General features: G+C 40.4%; 1 protein-coding gene across 1 annotated transcript in view; it reads left to right on the top strand.

Annotated features, from left to right (window-relative positions):
• bend4 (BEN domain containing 4) overlaps window positions 1-26,896 on the top strand; it is a 72,088-nt gene that overhangs the window by 26,276 nt on the left and 18,916 nt on the right. Inside the window, exon 2 of the mRNA XM_088910448.1 lies at window positions 21,380-21,940. Coding sequence (XP_088766574.1) covers window positions 21,380-21,940 — 561 coding nt within the window. The remainder of the gene's footprint in view (window positions 1-21,379; window positions 21,941-26,896) is intronic.

Genomic DNA, 26,896 nt, shown 5'->3' on the forward strand with positions numbered 1-26,896 from the left:
ACCCCAATTACAGTGTATAATATACCCATTCATTTAATTACTGTACATGCTAGTTTAATATTGAGCTCCTTGGGATCATCCCCAATGAAATGCAATTGACCCATAGACTCAAGTAACAGATGTGAATGAACACACTTAACATTCATATCCCATTAGACTTATAAGTATTTGCCTTAATTTCACTTTACTTACCTCCACAGAATATTTATCTTAATATACATCTCAATATGCACCCTGCAATTCACATCTGGCAACCCACTGAAACTAAGCAGGTGTGAGCCTGGTCAGTACTTGAATGGGAAACCTGTAAGAGGTGTTAGTGGGGCCAGCAGGTGGTGCTCACCCTACGGTCTATGTGGGTCCCAATGCCCAAGTATAGTGATGGGGAAACTATACTATAAAAAGGTGCTGTCCTTTGGATGAGATGTAAAACCAAGGTCCTGACTGTCTGTGGTCATTAAATATCCCAGGGTGTTTCTTGAAAAGAGTAGGAGTGTAACCCTGGTGTCCTGGCCAAGTTTACCATTGGCCTTTACCAGTCATGGCCTCCTAATAATCCCCCTTTATGAATTGGCTTCATCACTCTGTTCTCCTCCCTACTGATAGCTGATGTGTGGTGAGCGTTCTGGTACACTATGGCTGCCATCGCATCATTCAGGTGGGTGCTGCACATTGGTGGTGGTGGAGGGGAGTCCCCATTACCTGTAAAGTGTTTTGAGTGGAGTGTCCAGAAAAGTGCTATGTAAGTGTAAGCAATTATGATTATTATATTATCCATACCCAATCCTACAATCAAACCAATCAAACCTATTGTAAAAGTCATTAGAGTGATTGCTGAGATCTGCTAACTCAGATTGTCTCAAAATTTGTGTTAGGGCAAAGATGACTGGTACCAGTAGCTGCAGCAATAAAGCCCTGCTGCAACTGTTAAGAGGAAAATAAATAGAGGAAGCCTTAAACAAGGAAAAACAAACCATAAACAAAGAAAAACATGTCAAACCAACTTGTGTTACATGTTAAAGTGTGAAGTAGTAACGTTTGTTAGTCAGTCTGTACTGTATATAAGAGTTGGGAAACATTTGCAGTTTTGCAGGGCTTACCCAATGCACATTGCTGTGCTTATTGAGATTCAGTAAAGAAACTGCTTTCTGCTCTTAGGATGAACACATCGTGAAACGCAATATTGTGTACTACAGGCTCTACAAACATATGTAATACTGATCATACTGTACCTTCCTTCATTTTTAGCTCTGTTGTATTGTGGTTGAGATTCAATTTTAGTAGAATATTACAATATATTTTCTAGTGGCATATACTTAAAATCATTTTGTAGTAACAATATTATTTCAGTAATAAACTGCCACTACATTCTAGAACTTTCTCATGCAATCCAGCGTTCTGCTTAGTACTTACAGTAGTAATATGAAATTTTACTATGAATACGGAACTAAATTGATTAGTATATTGTAATTTTGTACTAACTTAGTCCAATACATTAATATCCTCTAAACAGAACTGGGGACTAATGTCTGCAGTCAAGATTATTGCAATCTAATTTAGTGCAAAGCTGCATACTAACCATAGTATCATCCCCAATACGTATTCTGCTTTAAGATCATTGCATTTGACATTTAGTATTTTTAACTGGGAAAGAGTAATGACAAAAGGTAAGCATAAAGAGATGTTTAATGACAAAAAAAACACTGAAAATGCAGAACACTATTTGCTAGATATCATCCATGTGAAAACAGCAAAAACTTACCTTCTATTTTTGCTTCTGCTTTGGAAAGTAACTACCTGTTGTGTACAATGCAAGCACACTGGATTTCTGTTCAATTCTTCAAAGAAGTACACATACCTACAATTATATTGAACAATGCAACATTGTTTAATTTTTGTTCTGTAACATAATTACAAAAAATAAGATAATCATGACTATGTTCAAAACTATCCTTCTTAGATCATGAAAAAAAACAATGGTGGTTCAGTCACTGAACGTGCCCCAAAATTTGGAAGTGTTTGGAGTAAGTGTGTCTGTGGGTCCCGCTTTTCGTGTAATGACATTCCTGTCAAACTAGATCTGTGACACCAACGAACAGAAGCACTATGATTGAACTGATATAGAGAACCATAGGGCAGTGGATCTCAAACTGTGGTACGCGTACCAGTTGTGGTACTCCAGGCGATGCGCCACATGACCCCGGAAATTTGTTGTGTGCCCTGAAAATTGGGACGGGTTTTCATATTTTCTATTTTAATATAATTAGTTTGTGTCGAATACGCAGCCTATGTACTACGATACAGCGCACGCTAATACTTGAGTGGACACAAGAGCTACACTTTAATTCTATACCATTCTATAGGAATGCGTGCTACAAACACACGTGACCAATTGTATTTAAAAATGTTATCTCCAGCAAATAGGGAAGTAGGAGAATGTGCGTGATTTTGGAACAATGCCAATGTTGTAAGCACAGGAAAGCGTGATAGATAACAGAAAAATATTTAAGAACTGTTCTAGGTTAATTTGAGAAAAATACACTGAGCGTCTCTGTGTTTCGCTCCCATGCACATGAAATAAAAACTTCTTTAAACTGAGACAAACTCCTGAAATGGAAACAGGGAAAAATAGAAGCTTGCAGATAGCTAAAGCAGGTAAGCCCCACACTACTTGTGTAGAACTTTGTTTACCATTGCCAAACAGCTGACACATATTATGTGTGGAGAAAAAGCTGCTGAACAGCTCGACCTGCTGCCCCCTCTGAAAGACACAGTCAGTCAAAGAATTATTGATATGGCGGATGCTGTCAAAAGTACGCTGATAGAGCGCGTTAAGATGAGCAGATGCTTTTCACTGCAGTTAGATGAGTCTATAAATGTAGTTGATTTGGCCAATTTACATGTTTACGTTCGATACGATATTGAGGGCATGTCCCATGAGGACATTCTGTTCTGTAAGCCGCTACCAACAAGAACTACGGGAGAGCACATATTTTAGCTTCTGAATGAATTTATCGACGAGAATGGCATCGATTGGATAAAATGCATCGGAGTTTGTACAGACGGTGCTAGAGCGATGACAAGCTGAAACAGCGCTGTAGTTGCACTAATTAGAGAGGTTGCTCTAGATATGAACTGCAGCATCTGTTAGGGATTCGGTACGAGGGACCGAACCAGTGAGTGAACCCACTTGCAGGAGCGAACAAAGCCAAGCCGTAATCCGAAAGCAAGCCGTAATCGTAGGAACGAGCCGAGAGTCCAGGGGAAGCCAGATATCCGAAAGGGAACGAGTACCGAAGCCGAAGCGTGATCCGAAGTCGTAGTCAGTAGAGCAATCCGATAATCCAGGGGTAGCCAGTGATCCGAAACAGAGCGAAAGTAACCAAGCCAAACCGAGATCCGAAAAGCCGAAGTCCAAAGGGAAAAGCCGCAAACCGAAAGCCAAGACGAACACAGGGTAGAAGTAGGAGTAGCGCAACCGGGAAGCTCGAAAGGAAAAACCAATACTGAGCAACGAGGTAGGGACGGACAGGTGTTTAAGTAGGATGAGACGGGGGTGTGGTGGTGAATGGGAAAACTAATAGGTGAACAGATGGATAGGGGCTACGCCTACTTCTGCCTCCTCCGTTGCCGGGAGGCAGGGATCGTAACATTACCCCCCCCTCTACGGGCGGCTCCTGACGCCCTAACGGGACGATCCGGGAAGTTAAGGTGGAAGTCTTGGATGAGGTTGTGGTCCAGAATATCCTTCTCCGAAACCCATGAGCGCTCCTCCGGACCGTAGCCTTCCCAATCGACGAGATATTGTAGGGATCCACGAGACCATCGGGAATCCAGGATTTTATTGACCGTGTAAGCAGGGAGTCCATCAATTACTCGAGGCGGTGGGGGTTTTTGTTGCAGTTTAGACAGGGTGGATCTGTGAAAGGGTTTAAGGAGGGAAACATGGAACGTAGGGTGGATCCGAAGGGTAGAAGGCAAGACCAGCCGGTAAGTTACTGGGGTAATCTGGGCGAGGACACGAAAAGGACCAATGTACCTGGGAGCAAGCTTGCCAGAAGGTTGCTTAAGAGGAAGGTTACGAGTAGATAACCAAACAAACTGACCACGTCGAAGTCTGGGTGGGATCCGACGGCGCAGATCAGTTACCTTCTTCTGCTGAGCTGAGGTGCGAAGAAGGGTGGCTTTGGCCTTCCTCCAGAAGGTCTTCAGGTTAGAGATGTAGTCCTGAACCGAAGGTACCTCTGTGTTGGGGTGGGAGTCAGGGATCAGAGGAGGCTGATAACCTAAGGCACACTGAAAGGGAGACATGCCAGTAGATGTAGTATACAATGAGTTGTGTGCATACTCTGCCCATGGGAGCAAGGACACCCAATTATCATGGGTAGAGGGGATATAAGTCCGTAAATAGGTCAGCAGTTCCTGATTCATGCGTTCTGTCTGACCGTTGGCCTGAGGGTGGTAAGCTGAGGTAAGTCAGACTGAGGCGCCCAGTGACTTACAGAAGGCCCTCCAAAATCGGGAGACAAACTGAAGGCCCCTATCTGAAACAATATCCTTAGGGATGCCATGCAGTCGGAAGATATGCTGTACAAACAATTCTGCTAGTTCTCGAGCTGTAGGTAAAGATGGTAGGGGAATAAAATGAGCAGATTTGGAGAAACGGTCTACCACTACCATAATAGTCGTGTGTCCATTGGCTGGGTGGAAGGTCAGTAACAAAATCTACTGAGAGGTGGGTCCAAGGACGATCCGGGATGGGTAAGGGTTGAAGTAGGCCCGCTGCCCTCATCCGGGAAGACTTCATTTGGGAACAGATAGAGCAGGCCTGGACATACTCCTTGATATCCTTAGCCATAGTTGGCCACCAGAAGTCTCTGGAGATGAAATCCAAGGTACGGTGGACTCCAGGGTGTCCAGCGAAGCGGGAGTCATGACCCCATTGTAAAACTGCCGATCGGACGGGATGAGAGACAAATAACTTGTCCTGAGGACACTGAGAACCAAGGCTCGTCGGACAATCACCTCAATGTCCCATCTTACCGCAGCCAGGAACTTACCAGACGGAATGATGGGTTCTGGAATCAGTTCGGCCTCAGGGGGGTCATGGATCCGTGAGAGGGCGTCTGCTTTGACGTTCTTAGAACCTGGAGTGTAGGTGATCAAGAAATTAAACCTGGAAAAAAAAAGGGACCACCTAGCCTGGCGAGGACAAAGACGTTTGGCCGACTGCAGGTACTCCAGGTTTTTGTGATCTGTGTAAATCAAAAAAGGATGATGAGCACCCTCTAACCAGTGCCTCCATTCCTCCAATGCCAGCTTAATGGCCAAGAGCTCACGGTTACCCACGTCATAGTTCATTTGGGCAGGGGATAACTTCTTAGAGAAGAAGGCACAGGGATGAAGAATCTGTTTTTCTCCATGACGTTGAGAGAGAACAGCCCCCACACCATGGCCAGAAGCATCCACTTCGACTACAAAAGGCAAAGTCGGATCAGGGTGTTTTAGGATGGGGGCTGTTGTGAACAGGTGTTTCAGACGCTGAAATGCTTCTTCGGCTTGAGGGGTCCATTTGCCTTGTCTTGGTCCTTTACTGGTCAAGGAGGTTATGGGAGTGACCACTGAGCTGAAGTTTCGAATAAACTTCCTGTAAAAATTAGCAAAGCCGAGAAATCGTTGAATGTGTTTGAGGTTCTTGGGTGTGGGCCAATCAGTAATCGCCGAGACTTTACTCGAATCCATTTCCACACCCTCTGGAGAGATGACGTAACCTAAAAAATGAATCCTCGAAGCATGGAAGGTACACTTCTCCAGTTTGACATATAGTTTATTCTTGATGAGCCGGGAGAGTACTTCTCTGACATGGAGAACATGATCCTGGAAGGAATCAGAAAAAATTAGAATGTCATCTAGATAGACCAAGACAAATCTTTGTAGGAGATCACGAAAGATGTCATTAATAAAAGACTGAAACACCGCTGGGGCATTAACCAAACCAAAGGGCATGACCAAATATTCGTAATGTCCATGGGTTGTCATGAAAGCCGTCTTCCACTCGTCCCCTTCCTGAATGCGGATTAGATTATAGGCCCCTCGTAAATCCAGTTTGGTGAAGACTTTGGCTCCATGCACCGACTCAAGTGCTGCTGGAATTAGAGGCAAAGGGTACCGATTCTTGATTGTGATCTCATTGAGGCCACGATAGTCGATGCAGGGACGAAGCCCACCATCCTTCTTTTCCACGAAAAAAAAACTGGCACATGCTGGTGAAGTGGATGGACGTATAAGTCCAGCCTTCAGAGAATCCTGTATGTAGACTTTCAGGGCCTCAGACTCAGAATTGGAGAGCGGAAAAATACGACCTTTAGGAGGGATAGTACCTGGCAAAAGGTCAATGGCACAATCATAAGGTCGATGAGGTGGGAGGGCCAAGGCCTCCTGCTCATTAAAGGCTTCCTGTAGATCGGAATATTGAAGGGGTATGGTAGGAACCCCTGAAGGGGACGTCGCCGTGAGTGCAATTCGTACTGGTAGACGACAGCAATCTTTAATACATCTGGGTCCCCAAGCTAAAATTTCTTTTCGGGACCAAGAAATGTTAGGGTCATGCTGTTGTAGCCAAGGAAAGCCTAACACCAGAGGATGTGTTGGGGTCTCAAGGAGATAAAACCAGATGTCTTCCACATGGGTGGCGCCAATCTGCAAGCTTATAATTTTAGTTTGCCATCTAATAAGTCCTGGAGATACGGGGGAGCCGTCGATCGATTGAACACGAAGTGGAGTAGTCACCGGGGTCAAGGGTAATTTCCAAGTTCGAGCGATGGAGGCGTCAATAAAGTTTCCTGCCGCCCCTGAGTCTATAAAAGCTAGAAGAGGTCTCCTTTCATTACCCCAGAATAGTGTAGAACGAATAAAAAATCCAGAGGAAAACTGAGGGGATTGAGAAATCTCACTCACCTTAGGAACTTGAGAAGGTGAGCTGCGCCTCAAGGATGAGTATGAGGCAGGGCAGGCCGCTTTAAAGTGTCCTAATTTCCCACAGTACATGCAGCGACCCTCTCATTGGCGCCTCTCTCGTTCTTCAGGGGTTAACTGGGTGCGGGCTACTTCCATGGGTTGATCTGAGTTGAAAGATCTGATGGGAGATAGCCGAGGAGCCTTTAATATTGGGGTCCGAGATCTTTCAGCACTCCTTTGACGAATTCTGATATCCAATTCCAACACTTGTGAAATTACTTCCTCCAAGGTACTGCCCAATTGCGGCATATTTACCAGACAGTCCTTTATTTCTTCACTGAGTCCTTGACGGAAAAGAAAAATAAGGACCTCGTCGTTCCAGTGAGTCTCCGCTGCTGCTACTTGAAAATCTATAGCATAGTCTTGTACAGACCGGCGGCCCTGGTGGATGGAGGAGAGGCGGAAGGCAGAGTCTTGACCAACTACGGGATGACAAAAAACCCCCTTAAATTTTCCTAAAAAGAGATCATAATCCTGAATTTCAGGAGCCCCGCGATCAAGTAGAGCAGTAGCCCATTCCAAAGCGCGGCCGGTTAGCAGTGAAACTATGAAGGCGATATTGTCCTGAGGAGAAAAAAAAGTTTCCGGATGGAGCCTGAAAACCAGCGCACACTGTGCTAAGAAGCCCCGACATTTCGTAGGGTTGCCGTCAAACCTGTCAGGTGGTGTTAGTGGAAGATGCCGAGGGGCAGGTGTAGGAGCTGGCGGGGGCGGAGCCGAAGCGGCAGCTCCAGCGTTGCTTCCTTGATTGCCGATGGGCGGCATTGCAGACAGGTGCGCAGAGATCTGTTGGACAGAAGCCTGGAGCTGGAGTAAGGCTTGTCCGTGCTGATCCAGAGCTGAGCGAATCTCCTCTTGCTCCGCTGGGTCCATGTTAAATGGCTCAGTATTCTGTTAGGGATTCGGTACGAGGGACCGAACCAGTGAGTGAACCCACTTGCAGGAGCGAACAAAGCTAAGCCGTAATCCGAAAGCAAGCCGTAATCGTAGGAACGAGCCGAGAGTCCAGGGGAAGCCAGATATCCGAAAGGGAACGAGTACCGAAGCCGAAGCGTGATCCGAAGTCGTAGTCAGTAGAGCAATCCGATAATCCAGGGGTAGCCAGTGATCCGAAACAGAGCGAAAGTAACCAAGCCAAACCGAGATCCGAAAAGCCGAAGTCCAAAGGGAAAAGCCGCAAACCGAAAGCCAAGACGAACACAGGGTAGAAGTAGGAGTAGCGCAACCGGGAAGCTCGAAAGGAAAAACCAATACTGAGCAATGAGGTAGGGACGGAGAGGTGTTTAAGTAGGATGAGATGGGGGTGTGGTGGTGAATGGGAAAACTTAATAGGTGAACAGATGGATAGGGGCTGCGCCTACTTCTGCCTCCTCCGTTGCCGGGAGGCAGGGATCGTAACAGCATCCACCGCGAGGCCTTGGCCGTCAAGAAAATGCCTGATGATTTAAAATCTGTTAGACCAATGAATTCACATCTGCTTTGCTCAACTAAACGTGACTAAACCCCTCTCACTGAAATGGTGCTTTTTTATTGTTTATTTTTAATTGTTGTTGTTGTTCCTTTTGTCATTCTGTAAAGTGCTTTGAGAAGCCACCTTTAAAAGCGCTATATCAAATAAAGTTTATTATTATAATATTTATTATATGTGTGAGTGTGTGCGCGCACGCGCACTCATGTTGGTTATTGAGATTTTCTGGGATTCCTATGAGAAGATGACTTGTAGGTGGTAATTGGATGCTTTGGTTTGATCAGGGGTGGTACTTGGTCCAAAAAGTTTTAGAACTACTGCCATAGGGAGTGTGTGTTTGCGAGACATACAGTGACATCACTAAGGGCACTAAGGGCACCTGCTCATGCCCATAGATCTGACCACTGCTGCTGTATGGGCCAGACAAATGCTGTGTTTCTAGGCAGCTACCTAGTAATACATATAATATAATACTAATAGCTAGGTATGTTGCTATTACTTTTATCTGATAGTTTGTAGATCTATCTGTAGATCTGTAGATCTAGTTTGTAGTAACTGACAATAACATACATAAACCTACTTGTACATGTTAGAAATAGTACAGATGCAGCCATTCAGAATGTGCAAGGTGTCATGTGGCATACCAGTTCCATTTTGTTATGACAAAAGGAGACGCCCAACACCTTTTTTATTTTTTGAAATAATCTGATGCAGCACTACTCTGTAAAACTGCTTGGTGGCGCAGTGAATCCTTAATTGTACCACGTGTCTGTGTGTGTGTAAATAGTATTTTAATAATAAAAATTTAAATTTGTATTAACTCATTAGTGCTTTACTGTGCTAATCATATTACACAGTTACACTATAAGGTTTTGTTTTAATTTACGTACAGTACACAGAATTATAGTATATAGTATAATTGTATATAAATAGTAATTAGAAGACAATTTTATTTTAGATTTTTGATTGTATATTATATATATTTGACAGTAAATTATACATGGTGGCTTTAAAAACGTATCATTTAATAGCACACATGCACATAAAAAGAGGCTAGTGATGACTTAAATTACATTAAAAGAATGACTTACAGTCGCATACTGTAAGTTGCATTGGAACTGCATGATATGAAGGGTTTTTATTTAAGGAAACTACACTTTTGCTACAACAACGACACAATAATTAGGACAAAATTATTTTGATTTATAATATGCTGTATTTTAGTACAATATGTTTCTCAGTAATTTCTTGCATGTTTTCATTCAGCATCTTTTATTCATATCTTTTCATTAAAAAAAAACGTCAATTTGGTTTCACTTCCTCTGGAAGCAATTATAACATCAGTCATTTTAATTATTTGCTTAATTATTAAATTATTTGCTAAAAATGTGTTTATTAGGTTTTATTATTAGAGAAATAGTTTGTTTAATATTTAAATGGTAAAAAACTATTAGACACTGTGGCTTTAAAAACATATCTTATTTAAAAGAAAATTAACATACAGTATATTGTAAAAAACAAAAAATAGACCAAATTTAAATAAAAGTTTTGAGTAGTCATTTGAATACTGTACTGTCAAGTACTATAAAGTGCATTAGTAACCAGGTGATGAGCATCCTTTCGAAGGCTGGTAATGTAGTTAGATCCCCTCTACTAGCTTGCAGTGCTTAGAAAATAAAGGGGTCCTGCATGAATTCCTTCTGTACCTCCACCGGTGACTACAGCATATCAACAGTGAAGCTGACGGAGCTGGGAGAGACCTGCAAGACGTCACCACAGCCAGGTAGCATAGTGACTCATGCATAGGAAGTCATGACATACGTAGGGCAACACTGCCAGGAAGTTACCCTGTAGGTTTAATGGGAATTGGAGCTCCTAAGCTAATGCAGCTTCAGTGATCTTAATGGAAACATGTATTGGAATGTGTCAGATATTAAACTGAAAACTTTTAAAATTAAAATTCATCTGTCTAGCTGGCCTGGCAATTAGTTTAATTTTCCATTGCACATCAAAGTGGCATCATAAAGAAAAAAAATACGGTTGCAAACTGCTTCAAAGACCTCCTGAGTGAAAGAATTCTACCACTAAGCCATCAATGTGTCATTCTGATTTGCATTTTCCTTTAAAATTCAATGCAGAAAATGTCTATGAAGAAGGTGGAATTCTGTTGTTTAACTTATATGTACCTTTTTATTTTTAGCTACCACCACAGTCTATACTGTATACAGTATGTACTCTATATTATATTTATATTGGTAAATTAATATTCGTAATGATGTTCAGTGGTGATATTATACTTTGGTTATTTTATTTTTAGCTACCAAAATTTCCCTTTAGTTGCTTGATTCCACATTAACATGTTAAGTGGATTTAAAGCAGTAGTAATACAACATATTAAATAGAGCAACCATTTCCCAAACATCTAATGCATCATAACGCACAACAAGTGCCACCTCTCTTTTTAGGCCAGTGAAAAGTTTAGTATGACAAATAATATTGCAGTGTGCCACAGACAATACTTTTGCTGCACATTCTGAGTGGCTGCATCTCAGATATATATAATATATATATCTGTATATTTGCTTATTATAAAAATAAATTATAGGTAAAAAAAATCTCCATAAAACCTGTTTACACTGTAGATTAATTTAATATTTTTTGTCTTGTTTGTCATGGAAGTTTGACTATCTTAAATGAATGTTCTAAACAATCTCAATATTTTAGTCAGTTTTACATTTTTTATGTGTGAGTTTAGAAACATATTGCTAAGTAACACAAATGAGATCTGTACTAAAGATAATAAGCAATTTGTTCTTCAGTTTGAAAAGTTTGTTTCGGGATATCCATTTTATCCAGTATCAAATTAACAAATTTATATTGATGCTTTAGATAAGAACTGTCAACAAAACAACATTTATTTTTTAGCAGAAAAAAAATAAGTTGACAGTGTATTACACTGTGTAGCACAGTAACATTACCAACATAGGCATTGCACTTCTAACATGTGCCTACCTCACTATTGACAGAGAGAGAGTATTTATTATCCCCTAGGGGGCAATTTGTTTTACAGCAGCAGTGTTGACAGAAAAAAAACACACGAAAAGAACAATAATATACATACATATTTGCATAAAAGTCAAAATATGGCTACAGGTATGAATAAGAACTTAAATCTGTTGGTTTTAAAGTTGGTCGGTATCTGCGTTCTGATGGGAGTAACTGGAAATGATTAAACAAGGGATCATCGCAGATGGATTTTGCTTTACGCAAAACACGTGTATGATAGATGGTGGAGAGGGCTGGAAGATCAGCACCAATGACCTTCTGACATGCTGTATTTTCACAAGACTGCCTAGTTTGCTCTTGCCTCTCAGATTCAGGTCACCAAACCAGCAGATCAGGGTAAAAGTTAGAACAGATTCAAGGAAGGACCAATAGAACAAAATCAAGTGAATCATCGACCTTAAAGTACTTAAGCTTCCTTAAGAAAAAAAAGGCTCAAGTTAGTATTGGCTTAGAAATTTATCTTGGAGTACAGAATAGTCCCCAAGTACTTGTATTGTTCTACTAGTTCCAATGAATCTTCCCCAAAGTAGGTTAGCCTCTGAATGCACTAATTTCATCTGAAAAATCATGTATTTAAAAACCAAAGATAAAATTGATTCAGATCATCAGCAAAGTCAGCGTCTGATTTAACACCTGTGTTGATACTGCTTTCTCCATTCTTGCGCATTACCACCATAGACCTAATACCTTCCCATGCAGAACATGAGTTCCCCTTACACATTGCTTCCTCCATTTTATCCTGATACCTTATACCTATGTTTAGCGTTCTTAATCTCTCTTTTGACATTCTTTTGTGCTTCCTTAAACAGAACAGCATCACCTTGATGGAAAGTGATTTTTTCTTGTGCCTTACCGGTCTTACCAACATCACGATCACGACACATGGGTGCTCCCAAGCCGTCAATTTCCAAATCGATATCTGTATCACCATCTTTCAGCCAGGGTTCTGTGAATGCTAAAAGGCAGGCATCTCTGTACTCTTTCTGGCATGTGAAGACTTCTTATTGTCCTTCTATTGCAAGAAAGTTAATACTTGGTTTGAGGACCACATTGTTTGAATGCTGGAACAGAAGGACATGTTTTCGACTGTAATGTATAATGCTTTGTTGGTCCAAACCCAGCTCAGGAAAACTCCCCTAGACCAGCAAAAATAGTCCCGCAAACGTGAAAAACATCCCGATCAACATTGTTATACTGTAATTAAAATTATTTATGTACTAACCATAATTAAAAAATAAAATTAAACAGATAATCTAAACACATGAAAACTGACAAGATACGACAAGAGAAGTTACTGCTGCTGCTGGTCGCCACAGTGTTTGTCATTTTCCATTTTTATTCATTTCCTACTATAATTTAATTTTTTATTTTTGTATTTTAGGTTGGCATGGTAGTACATTGATTAGCATTGCTGGTGCCCTGAGTTCAATTCCTGGGGTGCTGTCTATGTGGCATTCATGTATTCAGGTGGTTTTCCTCTAGTTTCCTACTCCCACAGTCCAAAGACATGCTAGTGGGCTAATTGGCTTCCATAAATATGGCCTACGTAAATATGGTATACGTGTGTGTGTCTGTGTGCGCTGAAATGGGCAAATTGAACCCAGGGCTCTAGTGCTGTGAGGCAACAGTGCTTACTACTGCACCACTGTGCCATCACTACTTGGTTTCAACTATCCTGTGAATTTGCAATGAGTAGGAATTAAATGAAATGAAGAAAATAAGTAAAAGTGATGGAAGACAGTCCTGGTTTTAGCTTCAGCACTCACAGTTACAAAACTCAATGGGTTATGTAAGGGTTCCAGTTCAGACGTCTGTATGTAACCCAAATTTTAATTTAGTCTTAAGTTACTCTTTCATAGACATTGCATGAACACATACGGCATAGAGAATTGCCATTCGTGGTATTGCAGGGATTTTCTCTCATTTTCCTTAGTTGTCTCTGTGAATGAGTAAGGAGGGACGGGAAAGCTAAATTGCAGGTTTACCTGGGTATATTGTTCTTTAATGGTTAAAATATGCAATTGTGAATCACTGAGGTAGAGAGCAAGAAAGAGAATGTAGCACCTGCTAGCAGTATAATGAGATAGAGAGAGAATCAAAACTTCCCTCTCTATATAAAAAGAGACTAAATTCAATCATTGAAATCATTGAAAGAACACAAATAGAATATAAAAACACAAAATATGGCATATTCTTAAACAAGATACTGTATAGTAAATTAAACACTGTAGAGAGATAATTGCCTTTCAACTCCTCTTAGAGTGTAAAAATACTGCACATTTAATTACTGTACTGTTCAGTAATAAAAAACACAAAATAAAATACACAGTAAATAATAAAAGATTATTTGGAACCACTTGGGACATTATTGCAAAATGAGTTACAATTCTCTGTGAAAAAGTGTGAGATGATAAGCAAAGATTACCGCATGTGTGAAAGCAAAGCAAGACTGAAGTGTGAAACAGAGCCCAGGGTGATGCTGGTAGTAACCACTGAAGGAATTTCCCACACTAATTCATCTTAATGGATGCAACGTAAACTCAAAAATTTGATTATGGGACCCTCGGGAAGCTTTTACATAAACTCAAATTTAAGAAAAACAGAGTTACATCAAGGTCACAATGGGACACTGTAAGGTTGCCACATGAACCCTTGAATTGTTACCTTACCAAATAAAATCAATTTGTTTAATGTTATGGTGAGAGTGAAATCCAACATTGTGGGATTGAGATAAATGATCAATTAATGAAGGGTAATATAGGTTCACTTTAATGATGTTTTTCACAGGGGCTTGCATAATGCAGTAGTACTACAAAATCTCCCATAAACAAATTTGAAATTATATTTGATATTATGGAAACAATCATTACAACAAATTTAAAGTATTATTGGTATGGCAACAAGATAATGGCATACAACATGGTATATTTAGACTTTGAGAAAGTTAAGATAAAGTTTCTTATAATACTATAGGTTTGCAGATTGAAGTCAGTAGAATTAATATTATGTCTGGATTGAGAGCTGGTCAGTCAGTACAGAGCATAGATAAGCAACCATATCACTCTGCAGCTCACAATTGGCAACCCACTGAAGCTAAGCAGGGGTGAGCCTGGTCAGTACCTGAATGGGAGACCTCCTGTGAAAAACGAAGGTTGCTGCTGGAAGAGGTGTTCGTGGGGCCAGCAGGGGCTGCTCACCCTGCGGCCCATATGGGTCCTAATGCCCACGTATAGCGAGGGGGACACTATACTGTAAACAGGTGCCGTCCTTTGGATGAGACGTAAAACCGAGATCCTGACTCTCTGTGGTCATTAAAAATCCCAGGGTGTTTCTCAAAAAGAGTAGGGGTGTATCCTTGGCATCCTGGCCAAGTTTCCCATTGGCCCTTACCAATCATGGCCTCCTTATAATCCCCATCTATGAATTGTGTTCATTCTCTCTGCTCTCCTCCCCACTGATAGCTGATGTGTGGTGAGCGTTCTGGCGCACTATGGCTGCTGTTGCATCATCCAGGTGGATGCAGCACATTGGTGGTGGTGGAGGGGAGTCCCCATTACCTGTAAAGTGCTTTGAGTGGAGTGTCCAGAAAAGTGCTATATATGTGTAAGCAATTATTATTATAAGGGTTGTATGTAGCAACTGAGCAGATGTACAGTACGTGGAACACCACTAGGATCTACATTAATTCTATTTTTAATTTATAGCAGTTATAAATTTGATTTTATATAAATATACCGTAGTTAATAAAAGTTTGCAGATGGGAAAAAATAGGAGGGAAAATAAGTGGGAAGCTACAAAGGAAATTTATGAAGATTTAGACAGAATTTAAAATCTGGGCAAACAGGATCAAAATACTCAAAGGCATTGATAAAGTTAACCCAGTGGAGTTCTTCTGCATAAGCAATGAACTACAACAAGTAGTAGGCAAGTGGAAAGCAGTTTCACTAAAGATGAAATTTTTAAATTATGGAGGTGATATAATTGTATGCAGCAAGCATGACTACTTAGAATGAATAATACTTCTACTGTGCAATGTAAGGGAAGTTTACTCTTGGTAATGAAATACGATTTTTTTATTTCTGCTGTTCTTTCAGTTAGCCTTGCTGGTCAGAAGTTGTAACAAAAAAATATTTAAGGATGTGAATTTTGAAAAAGAAAGTTAAACTAGTGCTGTATTGATTTTTTTCTAATGGTAATTCCATGTGTGTGCAGTAGATGGTGCACTGCCCCTATTTTATTAGATAACAGCAGTTCAGCATGTCAATTTATCTGTGTGAACTTTTGATTCAGAGGCTTCACCTTGGTAGCTGACTCCTAAAGGTGCAGTTGAACTCCTGTCAGTTGAACTTGATTTTCCGGTTCCGGTCGAGAGGGAACGCTGGCGCGTTTGGCTGCCGCTCCTCTCACCAGTTTTTCATTTTTTGTCTACTTATTTATGTTTGTTTTTTTTCCTTCCTTTTTCTCCTCGGCAACACGGAATCCTAATTTATCTATTTTTATCCGCTTCATGTTATCCGCTCCACGTTACAAATTCACAAATGCAACTTCCACCTGCATCCTGAGTTTGCTCAACTGATGACCTTCACCACTTGCTACCGCCTTACTCTGGATTTCCTTCCCGTCTTGTTACACCGTCTTGAATCATCGTTAATGTCTCTGAGGTACACTGCACTGCAACTTCTTCAACTAAAACAAAGCTACGTCTTGGTGAAAGACACATTCGATTATTGCCGTTTTACTGGGATTTTACATCAATCGCAGCACAGAACGCCGTTTCTTTCATTTTTCTGCTAGCGGAGTCTCTATCCCTGCCTTTCGGCGCACGACTGTAAGTCCATCCCGTACCGCCGACCTCAAAAATCTCCTCTTACTACTGCACCTTTAGCGCACTCCGCTTCCCCCTGCATCCCTGAGACTGTCCAGATCATCGCTACTCAATACCCGCTCCATAAACAACAAGGCTCTTCTTTTATGTGACATCATCAAAGAAAAAAAACTAGACCTTCTGTGCTTAACCGTAACCTGGCTCAAACAAAACGATGGACTCCTGTTCAACCAACTAGTCCCTCCTGGATATGGTTTGTTTGACCTTCCGCGTCTTTCAGGCAGAGGCGGGGGCATCATTGTTATTTACAACCTTTTTTACAGTCTAAGTCATATTACTATACCTCCTCCCTCTTCTTTTGAGTGTCTTGTTTTAAATGTTTCTATCCCCCAATCTACTATTATTGCCACAGTTTATAAACCACCCAAACCCAGTGAAGCCTCCTTAGATGAGTTTGCTGATTTTCTCTCATTTTTATGCCTTAAGTTTAAAAGGATCCCTATTCTAGGGGACTTTAAGATACACATCGATTCAAGGTCTTCCAGTCTGGCTAAAGACTTCCTTTTTCTATTGGGATTCTTTGATCTTACTCAGTTGTTTTGTACCCCTACACATAACATAGGACACACCTTAGATGCAATTTCCCTCACGGGATCAATAAAGTATCTATCTATCTAGATTTAATTATTGCAAATGACTCTTTTGTCTCCCACTGCTCTCCCCTTGATCTAGGCCTCTCTGACCACTTAGCCATTCTTTTCAATCTGGAGTTACCTGTTTCTAACACTTCCCCCCCACGCTCTGTAAATTACCGCAACTGGCAATCAATTGATCACCCAAGGTTTGCAAATTCTGTTCTGTCCTCCTTATCTTGTTTCTCTTCCTCTGACCCTCTAGAGGACAAAATACAGTTACTTGATAGTGCTCTTTTATCTACCCTAGACACCTTTTCTCCTTTAAAAACCCGAACCATCTCCTTCTCTCGCCCTGCCCCCTGGTACAATGACCATCTGCGATCCATGAAGGCAGACTCTCGCAAACTTGAGCGTAGGTGGCGTCTTTCTGGCCTAAATGTACATTAGCAGGCTTGGAGAGATTACTTATCTGAATATAAGGTTACTATAGAGTCTGCTAGATCCACCTACTTCTCTCACATCATTGAAAATCACCAAAACAACCCCAGACATCTTTTCTCCACCATCAACAGACTGCTCAAGCCAAACTGCCCCACCACATTACCTGCCTCATCACAACTATGCAACACATTCTTAGATTTCTTTAGTTCTAAGATTGACAACATACGGCATCACATTCTCTCCACTATGCATATCATTTCCATACCTCCTCCCTCCTCATCCAACTTCTCTGGTTCCCTTCTCTCCAGCTTCTCTCTTCTTGACTCAGTATCCCTCAATAAACTAGTTACACACATGAAACCCATCACATCTATTTACCACTCTATTTCAGTCCTGTTTCTCTTCTTTCTGTCCCATTCTCCTCAATATTATACATGAATCCATGAGCACTGGCATTGTACCAACGGTCCTCAAAACTGCTGCCATTATCCCCATCCCAAAAAAGCCTAACATGGCTCTCGACAATCTTAACAATTTTCACCCCATCTCCAACTTACCCTTTCTTGCTAAAATTCTAGAACGTGCTGTCACACTTCAGTTACATAACCACCTCATGACAACCTTTTCGAACCCCTCCAATCAGGCTTCCGTCAACTTCACAGCACAGAAACTGCCCTGGTCAAAGTCACTAACGATCTTCTAATAGCTTCTGATTCTGGTTCTCTTTCTATACTCATCCTTCTTGATCTCAGTGCTGCTTTAGACACTGTTGACCATAACATCTTACTTTCTTGTCTTGAGACTGTTTGGAGTTTCTGACACTGTTCTCAAATGGTTCAAATCTTACTTCACTGATCGCTGTCACTTTGTCTCTCTCAATGGGTACAGATCTGAAATTGGTCTTGTTAAGTCTGGTGTTCCACAGGGCTCAATACTGGGCCCCTTGCTCTTCAGCATTTACATGTTTCCACTTGGTCAGCTTTAAAGATCACATGGCCTCAGCTTTCATTTTTATGCTGACGATACTCAAATATACATCCATACCAAACCTGACACTGATTTGGCTGTCTCTATTATATCTAGACTACCTCCTATGCTATCACTAACTGTGGCTGAAAAGCTGATCAACACATTTGTATTCTCTCGAATTTACTACTGTAATGCTCTACTCGCTGGGGTATCTAAAGCTACTCTGAACAAACTGTAGTATGTCCAAAATTCAGCAGCCAGAATCCTGACCAGGTCTAGTGCAAGTGTTCACATTACTCCTATCCTGGAGTCCTTGCACTGGCTTCCGGTCAAATTCCGTGTAGACTTTAAAATCCTCATGCTCACCTATAAGTCTCTGCATGGCTTGGCACATCAGTACCTGTCTGAACTATTATCGCCCTACTCCCCACCTTGCAACCTTCGCTCTTCTAATTCTGCTCTCCTTACTTTCCCCCAAGCCCGTCTACATTGTATGGGTGACAGGGCCTTCTCCTGTTATGCCCTCAAGCCCTCAAGCTCTCCCCAAGGAAATCAGAGAGTCACCTTCTCTAAACTCCTACAAATCCAGACTCAAAACCCTCTTCTTCAGAAAAGCCTTTACTTAACTGGTTTCATTCTTCACCCCTCTGCTTTTCTTAGTACCACCATCCATGGTCTCCTCTTTATATTGTAATTGTGTTTTATCTTGTGTATTCTTATTTATTGTTGTTGTCATCCTGTAAAGCGCTTTGAGAAGCCACCTTTAAAGGAGCTACATAAAATAAAGTTTATTATTATTATTATTATTATAAAATCTCAATTAATATTTGCTTTAAATGTAATATTTCTGTTCTGTGATTTTGGGCGACATTTTGAGTTAGTTTCTGCTGAAAAGAAAATCTCACACAAAATAAATCTTAACCATAGCTCTTCAAATCAAATTGAAATATAGTATAATAGTAATGATACATAACTAGCATTTTATTTAAAATTGTTTTCACGGGACAGTCAATTTTTTAAAAGCTTCTTAGAATTACTTCAGGGTTGATGTTTAAAACTGAAAATGAATTCTAAGGTGTGTATCCAAAGAATTGCAAGCCTTTATTCAGCTAACAAAAAAATGATTAACAAAAAATGATGGTGTTTTAACAAGATATGGTTACAGCTGACCTTAAACATAAGAAACAGTCCAGTAAGAATAAACCCATCCATTTTCTTCTTTAATTTGTAATGTACTTTGTTTACCATAGTTCAAACATTTTCCAGAAATTAGTATTGCTGATTTCATACTATCACATTGATAATATGGTACTTAAGTAATATTGGGTTTTATTTTTTGACAGCACAAAAAGAGAACAAAACAGATGCGTTGTATACTGCAGCCCATAAGGAAGATTTAAAGAGTAGATGTAAACTCCCTTCAGTTTTACACAGTAAAGGCACAAAGCGTAACTTTTTATGTCAGAGACTGATATCATAGTTCAAGCGGAAACCATTCAGGCAGTTGAGGCTTGTCGAACATTCAGAAAGAGGTACGTAAGGTGCCCATTACATGTCTGTGCTATTAATAGCTCAAAGATGAGCTTAGATTCAGTTCTGGGTTTTTAAATGTTTTGCCAACATTTACTTTTTTTTTTGTATTTTTGTCTGTTTTCTTAAGGATCTGTGTCCAACCCCTTGTGTTGTCACATCTTATTTAGACAATGTGAGGAAGCAATAAAATGTAAACACATTTCTTATGTATAGAGCAGAATGTATAGAATTTAGACCTTGTATAGAATTTAGCATAATTTCCCTGATGTACAGTACAACACACTAGAAAAACCTCACTTAGAATATTGTTTAGTTCTACTTACCATTGCACAAAGTATATTATACAGTACCTTTAAAAAGATTTCAGAGTAGAGTGACGATAGTGTTTCCTGGTCTTAGAAGATTGTCATATTTGGACAAGTTAACATACAGTAGATAAATCTCTTCAGTCTAGAACAAAGATAAAATGAAGATTTTATCCATGTACTGTATATACTGTAAGATCCAAAGGGCAAAGTCGACACAGAGGGTAAAACAAGGGCAGAGGGTCATAACAGTAACTTAAAGGGAATTCATTTATAACTGAGAATAGGACATGCTGAAACTGTGGTTCTTTTAAAAAATGTCTGGACAAAATCTAATAAAGTACAAAATGAGTATGATAAGCTAATGCCTTTCTTTTATTTTTTACCTTTCTTATGTTCTCATGTATTTCATGCCAAAAAATAAAATTAAAGCAACTTATTTGGGTATTTTTATTAATCCATAATTTAACTGTCATTTTATCCAGTTGAATTCGTTGTGATGACATGTTTCTGCTCCTTAAGTTCATCGCTTTCAAAAATGAATGCTATAGGAAATGTTACTGCAACTATTGAAGTGATGTTCCATATGTCCATCCATCCATTTTCCCACAACTTTACCCAATTCAGGGATGCAGGAGAGCCGGAGCTAATCCTGGCAAGCCAATTAAGTACAGTATTTTTTGGACTATGGAAGGAAATCGGAGCACCCAGATGATTCCCACACATACACATGGAGAACATCTACGTAGATAGCACCTCAGGTTCAGAATTTAACCCAGGGCCCTAGTTCTGTGAAACAGCAATGCTAACAACTCCACCACCGTGCCACCATGTGCAACACTTGATCACTATAAAAATCTTGAACATGAAGCCAATGTTCTTTGCCTATTCACCTTGAAAAAGTTGTTTAAATAAAAACAACTGAATATTCAGAAGCTTTCAGTCTCAATTCCAACCACAGCATTACAGATTTGGCAGTGCTTCATCTTGTGTTTAGTGTGATAAAATGTTATTTTCTTTGAATGCAGTTTAGTTTCAGTACCTGTACTGTATAGGATGTGCTTATAATGAACAAATATATTTATCTGGTTTAACAGTTTTTTCTTTTATTAATTGACAGAAAACCGCATGATCCTGGATGCCTTTGCCCAGCAGTGCAGTCGGGTTCTGAGCCTCCTCAACAATAGCGGAAAGTTTCTGGATCCCAAACCACCACCTTCAGCAATGTCTCACATCAAACTAGAGGAAGGCTGCTATACAGAAAGGTTAGGACATTGTCAGCTGGGCAAGGGTGTCTCTGGTGATCAAGAGACCCCTGAAAGACTCGACATAGATCTGCAATATGCCCAGAAGAAGCAACAAACCTCTGCATTTCTGCGTGTCTTCACTGAGTCCCTTCAGAGCTACTTGATTGCTGGCAGTCGACCTTCTCTGAGAACTGCTGGGGAATACTGTCATTCCAATGACATGGACCCTCTCTCCACCTCCCCATCTCATACTCTAGGTGGGGGATGGACATCACCCACACCCTCTGAGTCCCACGGACACCCATCATCCACACTGCCTGAAGAGGAAGAGGAGGAGGAGGGATGCTGCCCAAGGTGTTTGGAATTGGAACAAGAGGTGCTCTCTCTCCAGCAGGAAAATGAGGAGCTACGTAGAAAACTGGACAGCATTCCCGGTATTATCACTTGAATTACTTTATTTTTATTCACCTTTCCTATGATTGTGTTCCCATTCACAACTGCATTTCTATTCACTTTGCAATAACAATTGTACTGATTTTAGAATTATCATTAGATTTTTTCATCTCAGTTGGGAAACCATCAAAGTCATGCAGTGATTGATGACAAATCACTTTCTCTTTTCATCCGGTCAACATTATGAGTGTGAGCTCAAGAGAAATGAGCCACACTGCAAAGTTTCCACCTGGAATCTCTGGGCTCGATCATTGCTGTAAGATGAGGTAGAGGAGCCCATCTGAACTTCAGAGCCAGCTTTGGTCGACAGTTAAGGTTTACCACAAAGAGTGGTTGATATCTGGAGCAAGGTAGACAAAGTAGGATGTAAGTAAGAATTCCAAAGATGATTTTAATTTCTAAAAATGAATATTGAATCTGAGCAATGTGTAACAGGAGCCGGTCCAGGCTCCCGCAAAGCGTAGTTCAGGAACCTATGTAAATGGTATAATCCGGAAGTAAGTAGAGAAGGACATCTGGGGAAGATAGCAAGATAGAATGGGTAGACAGACAGGGGGGCGTGACGACGGTGATCCGGTGCTCGGGGGGCATGGCAAGGACAAACAGGTCCAGACAGTCCAAAAGGGGGAGTCCAGGGCGCAGTCCAAAGTCGAAAACTGGGGGATCTATCCAAGACAAAACAAACACAGTTAAAATCCGGAATGGGATCCGGAACAGGGATAGGGAATAAAACCAGGATAATGAGGCCAGGTGCTCCGAGCCCCAGACTCAGATGGTCAGGATGCCGTGATGAAGGCTATGCTGTCGGGTCTCTCCTGGACCCGCTGGTAGGCTGGCTTCCGGGCGTCCATCTCCTAATGCTGAGCCAGGAATAGCGAGAGTGCCAGTCTTAAATAATGAGAGACAAACAGAGGGCAGGTGCACATAATCAACTAAAATACAAAAGGACCGGAGCGCCCTTAAGAGGAGGGATCACGATCGTGACACAATGCATTTTTAAAGGCGTGGCAGTCTAAAAAAATAGGAATCAGATATATAAAGCAATTTAATAGGGATGTAAAATTCATTATATCACAAAAAAACGTATGCAATTTTTTATGGTATTCTAACCTTTTAGAAAGTCCTTACCCAGGCTTATTGCAAAAATCAAAATATGTACTGAATGAGGTACTTGCATTAAATGTTTTTCCTTTGGGAAATTAATAATTTGTAATTAATTAATGTTAATGTAATTAATAATTACATAGATCTATAATTAAACTTGTGTAATACCTGTCTGAATATGCACCTTGATTTCAGCTGATGCCTCTTGGCCTGTTATTTATTTATAACTTATTTGTTACTAGTACCTTAGCAATTAAACCGCATCTTCTAATACCTGTACATCTAATACATCAAAATAACATTTAAGAAAGTAAATGTACCATCTTTTGTAAATAAATAGCATGTCAGCAAATATGGAATATTTTTTCTTTATAAATTGTCTAACAGAAGTATTTGGAAGTCACAAAACGGTTTACGAAACTTTGATCACATTAATTATTTTTCCAATGAAAGAAAATAGCAAGGTATTTTCAAATCCATGTTTCGTAAAGGTCCTTTTAACTATTTACATAAAATGAAAGGTACTGTACAACAGATCACCAAATGCTTAATATAAATCTTAGTATGACAAATACAATCAATGCATGACCCCGACTACAGTACAAGTGCCGTAATCTTTTACTATACAAGTATCCTATACATAAGTTCATATTTAGACAACATGTAGTAATTCTTACCTGTTGTTGCATTTTAACAAGCAGATTTTTATTCTTACGAGCTGGGCTCTACTATGTCGAGATTCTTTTTTTCTTGAATCTGCTTAGATGAGGAATTAACTTTTTATATTTTTTACCTTTTAACTTTTTTCTATAAAAAAAGCTTACATATGTTGAGTGCATATGGTACAGGATAGCTCCTAATGTTAATGAATTAACGACTGTATTGCACTGTAACTGAGCAGGAGTGTTGTTTTCCTACTTGTTTATGCAGTGGCTAGTTGCACTTTCAGTGACTTTAGGTAACGTTTTGTGCTGTATTAGGGTGATGTTTTAAGTAACATTTTTGAGTTTTGGAACCAATCAGAAATGTATTATTTCAGATTAATTACACAGAAATTGATGTGAATTTATTTTCTATTCTACAAGTCTTCACCTTTGAACAGTTTTCAAGGAATGAATTAAGCTAGTATAACAGGGGATTACTGTACTTTGTTTGAGCTAAGGAGTTCCTAACACATGGAGATTTTGAACAGCCAAAAACTTTCCTGATTTCAGTACAGTATACAACAGACAGGCCCCACCCAGCTATATACTCGTTGCAGACCTGTACATGATTTCCCAGGTTCATCACTCACAATACACTCTAGCTTTTTTACCTCTTTCGTATTATTCTTTAACACAACAGCTCAATCTGTTGTGTGTACGCACCCCTGTCAAGGTCCTTCTCTGTCCCTGCGTGTAGAAAAGCCAGACGTCATCCAATGTTAGAGAGCCAGGATCTGGAAAGACAGCTCCTAGCACTCTCCCTACACCAGCTGTACTTCCTGACTCTGGCCTTTACTGGCCTTTGCTGCACACCAGCAGAGACAGGGACATAAAAACAGTCCTCCCACCCTGATTAGGGATGGATCTCCTGCTCTCTATTTTTTACATCTGAGTCTCCTCCTCTCTGGTCATACAACTACACATTAACTAAATCCCAGTGGGAAGCCCTTCCAGCTCAATATACACCATGCGATCATTCAAAAACACCACGATCTTCTCACACACTTTTCACATTCTTCACTCATATTCAGGTATGATTAGACAGGAGAAAGGACTCAAAACTTCCTTAACTGTCTGAACACAAGTACAATGGCAACACCTCCTCAGCATCTACAGTCAACAACCCTCAGAGATCCAGGCTATGGTTCTCCTTGGGTGTCTCCATTCATCCATAGGCACCTGCAGTCTACAATAGGTCAGACTGCATTGTGGGTGACTGCAACCTATTCTGCCCATCAATTTTCTTTTCACCAGACTCTGTCTTAGAGCACCAACCAACGGTATGGAATCCATTCCAACTGCATTTCACGCATTTCCATGGACTGTCCAGCAGACAGCAACAGTGCCCTATCCAGCAGCTTCCCTTGCATATTTGCATTGTCTAGGCCAGCAGCTCCTTTTAGGGAGGATTCAGTCCTAATCCCACAGATTTACCTAGCCCCGCCACTTCCCTGGTGAGCACAAAGGAGAGTTCTCCACTGCTGCTTTTAAGAGGGGCTGTTTTTTCTCTCTCTCAAGTCTGAGAGAGCCTATACAGTTCATCTGCATTACAAGAAACCATAGAAATCACCTCTAGCTCATCAAGCCATTGATTCCCTATAGCTGCGGCTTCCTAAGGCCAGCATCACACTACACGACCTTTCCTAAGATTTTCAGTCATAGCCTTTATTTACATAACCGTAAGAAAATCACAGCGAGTTGTAGAGAGTTGCAGCACACGCCCATTACCGTAAGTTGTGTAGTGTGACCCCCCCAGTGACTCAGTCATAGAGCTCTTAACAGCCCCTGTGATGTGCTACGACAAAATCAAACTGGTTTAGTTTCAAACTGGTCACAAGTCGTAGGGGTGGGCTCTTGTATCTGTGACAGTGAACGGCTAATGACTGTTTTCTTGCTCAATTAGTCCAAGAAAGTACTACAGGGAGTGTTTATATGAAATCCAGTGATAAGCAACTACAGTACATTCTGTCCTTGGCTTAAAGGTATAGTCTACTCTGACAGGCTAAAAGAGCTGAATTACTTTAGACTTAAACATAAGAAGACCAGCCATTCCTGAACAAATGTCCAACACTTGTTGTCTTCCACAAGAAAGACTTTGACGAGACCTGAGTCAAGAATCAAAATCATCAATTTGAGGACATGACTAGGAACAGTCAATTTAAAACTGAAAACACCAGGAACTTCTTTACACGAATGGTTGTGGGAGTATAGAACAAATTCCCCATGTTGTTGAAGCTGAACTTTACTTCTTCATCAAAAGACTTGATGAGAACCTTGGATCAAAAAATAAAAGTTACCAAAAAATAATGCAAACTAGATAGAGGTCCCCTCTTATTTGGCACTGTTCTTATGTTCTTATGCACCAGATTGTAAAATATTCATATTGAAAATAAATCAATCATATATTCTGCCATTAGTGTTATAATGCTGTAAAATTATGAAACATAGTATCAATAGTACAATAGTATCAATACTGAAACATTTTTCAGTGTGTGAAATGTAAGCAATTGGGAGTGTCTGATACAGTGTTTTTCCCCTATAACTGTTCATCATTAATCAGTCACCTTAATCTTTTATTCTCTTTTATAGATCTCCCTTGCTTTATTAATGCATGCTGAGTCTCCTACTGTCCACCAAGGTCGCTTTATGAAAAACTCACACTACAATAGTATTATTATTGCATCAGTACCTCCTTGTAAACTAATTTAAGCATGGATGGTCCTGGTCAGTACTGGGACAGGAGGACTTTAAGGGAAAACCAGATTGCTGCTGTAAATTGAACCAGTAAGTGGCATTCTCCTCTGTGGACCCACAGTTTGCAAACTTGTGATCAGTACGGTGACTGTGGACACTGCTGTGGGAGGTACCGTCTTTCAGATGAGAAAGTAAACAGTGTCATAATACCTTGGACAATCCCATGGTACTGTTTATACAAATAAGAGTTTTAACCACTGTCCTGGATTTCATTCTGCTTTGTGCACGCTCAATCTGGCCTCCAACAATTTACCAAGACAAAGGCAAATTATCACTTAATTGAATATACTGTATATCGTATTTAATATCATATACTTGAAGATACATTTAGAGATTTAGAGATGTCTTTTGAGCATTTGAAGATATGTACAGTAT

The sequence above is a fragment of the Atractosteus spatula genome, chromosome 1, assembly GCF_055471065.1.
Source record: "Atractosteus spatula isolate fAtrSpa1 chromosome 1, fAtrSpa1.hap1, whole genome shotgun sequence".
NCBI classification, from domain to species: Eukaryota; Metazoa; Chordata; class Actinopteri; order Semionotiformes; family Lepisosteidae; genus Atractosteus; species Atractosteus spatula.